Source organism: Oreochromis niloticus, linkage group LG23 (genome assembly GCF_001858045.2).
Source record: "Oreochromis niloticus isolate F11D_XX linkage group LG23, O_niloticus_UMD_NMBU, whole genome shotgun sequence".
NCBI classification, from domain to species: Eukaryota; Metazoa; Chordata; class Actinopteri; order Cichliformes; family Cichlidae; genus Oreochromis; species Oreochromis niloticus.
This window is the reverse complement of record NC_031986.2, coordinates 27,205,116-27,211,115: the sequence shown is the minus strand read 5'-3', so window position 1 is coordinate 27,211,115 and position 6,000 is coordinate 27,205,116. Positions and strand designations below refer to the sequence as shown.

The following is a 6,000-nucleotide window of genomic DNA, read 5'->3' as shown; positions in this document are numbered from 1 at the left end:
TAGAGCTTCTGTCCAACACTGGTGAGTAGAGATGATCATTAAAAAAAAATGATCATCTCTACTCATTTTAAATAAGAGTAACTCTCAATCTTGAGCTGTGAAAAGTGACAAACATCTTTTGTTCTTTGGTCACTGAATCATTTAACAACCAAAAGAGGAAAGGCTAAAAATGGGTTGAGGTTCTGATTTTCTTTTTGCTGATTTTTAACATTAAATCCATAAAGTCCAGTCCTCCTGTGTCTGAGGAATCCAGTCTGACGAGAATGAGATGGGACAAAAATCTGGATAGGTGACATTCCAACATTTACTAGATGAAAGTAAATGTTTATGTCACAGCAGACTTTCAGTTAAATACTGATACAATCTGTTATACTATCTGTTTCCCTTTAAAGGAACATGAAACTGAGCTCATACAGCCATTCTCAACAGCACAGCAGAGGTTTTGTCCAACACTGGTGAGTACAGATGATCGTGATCACACAATTTAAAAGTCCAAGCCAAATGTGGATCTTCCTGTCTCTGTTAGTATATGTTAGTATATGTAAATTTAATGCTGCTGAAGCTGATTTGTTTTTTAGATTTTTCAAAAGGATGAAATAAGAGTTTATTTAACAGCAGGACTGATCAGACTGCATTTGTTGGACAGACAAAAAAAAGTTTAGAGTTAAAACCTTTCATCCCTAACTCCCAAAAGGTGGATTCTGTTCATCTGGACGTCGGGTTTTCAGTGGGAGAAATGTTTCTCCCACTGAAAACCCGACGTCCAGATGAACAGAATCCACCTTTTGGGATTTACTTACCTGGATGACTGAGCATGCATCAAGACTTTCATCCCTAATCTCAAGGTCTGAAAAGCTTACTACTTGGTGCCTGACACACCTGGAGAGAGGTGGGGATTTAACAGAGTCCATCAGGTTATCTTCAACAACACAGCAGAGTCTCTACAAGCAGTGGTGAATCTAGTTGATCACATTCATGTTTCAGTGCAAGTCTTCGATTCACTTTATTCATTTCATGCTGACTTTCTTTGTCTCCAATCCTCTACCTTAAGTATGTTTTCACTACAGCCATTTCCATCCTCTTTACGATATCCTCAACTGTTATTCTGCATTTCTCTCCCTATATCCAACACAGAGGGAACAGAGGTAATTCTCATCATCTCTGTTCCCTGTTCCCTATACTCATGATCCAGCCTGACACGCATGGCTGGGATTATCATCAAACAGAACTAAGAGAACAGAAAAAAAAAAATCTTGAAACTGATTCTCCACAGGTAGCCTGGAACAGGACATATGTGACAGGAAAGAGGAAAAATCAGAATAGAACCACATTAAATAGAATGAAAAATGAATTTTAAATAAAATCAGTTTCTTTTCTTTCTCTTTCAGAGTGCAGACATGTCTGCTGCCAGCTGTCTTCTATCTCGTGATCAGTTTCAGTGCTCCATCTGTCTGGATATCTTAACTGATCCAGTCTCCACACCATGTGGACACAACTTCTGCAAAAACTGCATCAGTCAACACTGGGATATTAGTGAAACCTGTCAGTGCCCCACATGTAAAAAGGTGTTTGAGACCAGACCTGAGCTGCACGTCAACACTTTCATCTCTGAGATGGTTTCTCAGTTCAGACGTGAAGTTCAGCAAAAAACCAGCACCAGCATCTCAGAGCAACAAGCTGCCAAACCAGGAGAAGTTCCCTGTGACATCTGCACTGGAACCAAGCTGAAGGCCCTGAAATCCTGCCTGGTGTGTCTGGCCTCCTACTGTCAGACTCACCTGGAGCCTCATCTGACAGCTTCACGTCTGAAAAGACATCAGCTGATTGATCCTGAGGAGAACCTGGAAGGCTGGATGTGTATGAAGCATGATCAACCTCTGGAGCTGTTCTGTAAGACCGATCAGACATGTGTCTGCATGCTCTGCTCTGTTATAGACCACAAGACTCATGAGTTTGTTCCTTTGAGAGAAGAATATGAAGAAAAGAAGGCAGAACTGGGGAAGACTGAGACTGAAATTCAACAGATGATCACGAAGAGACAACTGAAGGTTCAGGAGATTAAACAGTCAGTGAAGATGAGTAAAGATGCTGCAGACAGAGAGAAAGCAGAAGGTGTTCAAGTTTTCACTGCTCTAACGAAGTCCCTCAGGAAAAGTCTGAATGAGCTCATAAAGGAGATTGAAGACAAACAGGAAACAACAGAGAAACAGGCTGAAGGTTTCATCAAAGATCTGGAACAGGAAATCTCTGAGCTGATGAAGAGAAGCTCTGAGGTGGAGGAGCTCTCATGCTCTAAAGATCACCTCCACCTTCTCCAAAGATTCTCATCCCTGAAAGCTGCTCCAACCACCAAGGACTGGACAGAGGTCAGTATCCATCCACCATCATATGAGGGGACTGTGGTGAGAGCTGTGGATCAGCTGAAGGAGACGCTCAGTAAAGAGATGAAGAAGCTGTTTGAGGCTGAGCTGAAGAGGGTCCAGCAGTATGCAGTGGATGTGACTCTTGATCCTGATACAGCACATCCTAAACTCATCCTGTCTGATGATGAAAGACAAGTACACCATGATGATGAGAAGAAGAATCTTCCAGAAAACCCAGAGAGATTTTCTAAAGGTGTTTGTGTTTTAGGAAAGCAGAGTCTCTCTTCAGGCAGATTTTACTTTGAGGTTCGGGTTAAAGAAAAGAGAGACTGGATTTTAGGAATGGTCAGAGAGTCAGTCAAAAGAAAGGAAGAAATCACACTCAGTCCTGAGGATGGTTACTGGACTGTAGCAGTAGTAAATGGAAATGTATGTGTAGCTTTTGAGGACTCCCAGGTCCGTCTCACTCCTCAGTTTTGTCCTGAGAAGGTGGGAGTGTTTGTGGATTATGAAGAGGGTCTGGTCTCCTTCCATGACGTAGATGATGCAGCTCTTATCTATTCCTTTACTGGCTGCTCCTTCACCAGGAAACTCTACCCATTCTTCTGTCCCGGTGTCAATGATAATGGTAAAAACTCTGCACCTCTGATCGTCTGTCCTGTCCAGTGTTGGGACTAACGCGTTATTAAGTAACGCGTTACAGTAACTACGTTATTATTGTGGTAACGAGCACAGTAGCTAGTTATTATGCCAAAACCAGGAACGCGTTACTCGTTACTGGGATTTAGATAGGCTCGTTACTCGTTACTTCGTGTGGTGGATATCGCGGAGCTTCCGCAGATTCAATAACATTAGCAAGTGGTGGAAGCCAGCAGGTGGATGAAGGAAAAGGGAGGCAAGAGGAGAGACCCGAAGCGGCCGCCGGTCCGCGTGTCAGGTGAACTGAACTTCAGGTAAGAAGTTATGACCTGCAGTCTATCTGGGTCAGATATAAACCAAGTTTAGGTGGAGTTTATTTTCGGTATGCTGACATTTTCGTACTGCGTGCTAGCTAGCATGACGGAGTTTCTACTGTATACAGCTGGGTGGGTGCTATGTTACTGATGTTGAACTTTATTTTGTTCATACGGTTAATTATTAGAGTTGCCAACCGTCCCCTAAAAAACAGAATCGTCTGGTATTCAGAGAGAATATTACGCGTTTCGTACTGAGGTGAAAAGGAACACAGTTTGTCCCGGACTTCAGCTACAATGAAAAAGACACAAAGCTGAAGCTGCACAGCTGCCTCTTCTTCTCTCATTCTCTCCCGTTTCTACTTCAATCACGAAACTGATCAATGATCAGCTGATCGGCTTTTCTCTCTTGTTTATTTATCGCCCACTTTGCGCCAGAAAGAGGAAACCAGCGGATGTCGCGTTAAACAACAGCAGCACGTTTAAGCTTGATCAGCTGTTGTTAGAATTTATTTAATATTAATTTCTAGCATCAGCTGATGTTTGCTGGAGCCACAGCTGTAAAGCTGCTGGTCATGATATCGGTTTGGTTATCTGGTGAGAGGGAAACATGCAGATGAAACCAGGAGATGTCCTTACTGAATCATCACAGCTGAACAGGTGATGGAGAAACAGGTTTACCTTTTAGGTCACATGAATGAGTTGAAGGGAAGTTATGAACTGTTTCTGAGAGACAAATAACACCAGGATCCTTTTCTAAGTAGCTGACAGCTGGTAACTGTGCAGGGGCGGATCTAGCAAAGTGTTGTCAGGGGGCCAGGTAGGGCATTAACAGGGAAAGGGGGGCACAAGGAAATAGTTTTCTTTATTATTCTCATTTAAAATGTCTCGCTTTTAAAAAAATAATTATCTGAGTCTTACAACAAACAATTGATAGATTGATACATATATACCATCAGAACAGTGTACATCACTGTCACAACAGTGTTTATTTTAATTCAAAGGCTTTATGATTTTTCCTATAATGGCGGGCTGGTCTCTAGTCAAGATGCCCGGGACGATTTTTTTGTCCCAGTCCAGCTCTGTATGCAGCTCATCTGCAGTCTGGTGTTACCTACATCTTCCTATTCAGAAGGCAGAATTTCCAAGTTCTGAGTACAATCAAAAGCACCACGACCGCAGTTTTTGTGTTGGATGTAAAAAGCAGGCTAGAATCATGGCGGCGGTCAACGACGGTCCAGGCGTGGGATTTCTCTCGTGGAAATGTGCACATTATTTTTTCCTTTCTGTTGGTAGGTGGCACAGTGCACTTGTGGCAAGTAAGCAAGCTAGAAGACTGACAATCTTGCTGGGTATCCAGTTACAGAAGCAACACATTAACAAGAGAATTCTGAGTAAAACCAAAGTTACTTTCCCTAGTAACTAGTTACTTTGAAAGTAACGAGTAACTTGAAGTAACTGAGTTACTTTTTTAGAGAAGTAACTAGTAATGTAACTAAGTTACTAATTTAAAGTAACTTACCCAACACTGGTCCTGTCAATCAATCAGTCTGAACTTTTTTGATCCAGAAACTATATTAATTACATTAATCTCAACATTTTAACAACACAAAGAAGAAGTCCTAAAAACAGAAGTGAACAAACTGCACCTGTTGATAAAAACCATGAGATACGGTCAGAAGCTTCAGAACAAACTAGTGAGCTCACCTTTCAGTTGATTTTTATTAAACTGTTTTCAAGTTGAAGAAAAAGATTTCTTTGAGGAAGCGAGAAGAGTCTAAGAAAATACAAACTCTCCTTTACCCTTTTCAGTTTTTAAAGGCACAGACATTAAAGCATTTACTGTACAAATGTTAATATTTCATTATTTTTATTCACCTGGGGTTAAATATCAAAAACTAGTATTGATAAACTGTTCTGTTGTTTTAACATGAAATGATTACAAATATGAACTTTTATCATCTCCTGTGATGGTTTCATTGAACAAAGCTGTTCAATTTGACTTTTGCCTGCATCTGCTCCATTTGTATATTTTTGTTTTTTGCCACAATTTAAAGAAAAGTTGAAAGAAAAATGTCAGTGTTCTACTCACCTTTCTTTGTGAAACCATGAAATTAAAGTTTATTTACACATGAATAGTCAGAAAGCAACGTACAAGAAAAAAATCAGGAAGAATCACAACAAAATTTAGTATAAAATTAAAATACATCCAACATTATGTGTTTATGAGGGCCAACCAAAGAGCATAGAAAACAGGCTGTGTCAAAGGGAGGAGTTAGAACAATTAGTTATAAACTGAGGGGCAGCACCAAAGCTCAGTCTGAGGTCAAGAAGGATTATTTTGAAATGTGAACCATGCAAAATCAATTTAGGAAAATTCAAGAATAAAAATATGGAACTGCAAATGAAAACAATATGTCCACATTAATTTTAAACTTTCATAAATTATATCACTACACTCTGTGCAGTATGTGCTTTTTATTACACTACTTTCATTTAGACAAAAACATTTAAATATCATCACTAATTTCACGTATAACACTAATATGTAGCTTCAAGAAGGATTTATCCCTTAAAAAGACTGAGTTTCACACACTTAAGAGAAACACAAGAACATAAAATCCAACTAAATAAGAAGAGAGCCTTAGAAGGAACTGAACATGGTTTTTTATATATTCTGGAAT

General features: G+C 40.0%; 1 protein-coding gene across 1 annotated transcript; it reads left to right on the top strand.

The window, feature by feature from the left end:
• Positions 1-1,397: 1,397 nt before the first annotated feature.
• Positions 1,398-3,041, top strand: LOC102080901 (E3 ubiquitin-protein ligase TRIM39-like). The gene has a single exon (XM_025903269.1). It carries the CDS (start codon positions 1,398-1,400, stop codon positions 3,039-3,041), a length of 1,644 nt encoding a protein of 547 aa, XP_025759054.1.
• Positions 3,042-6,000: the final 2,959 nt, after the last annotated feature.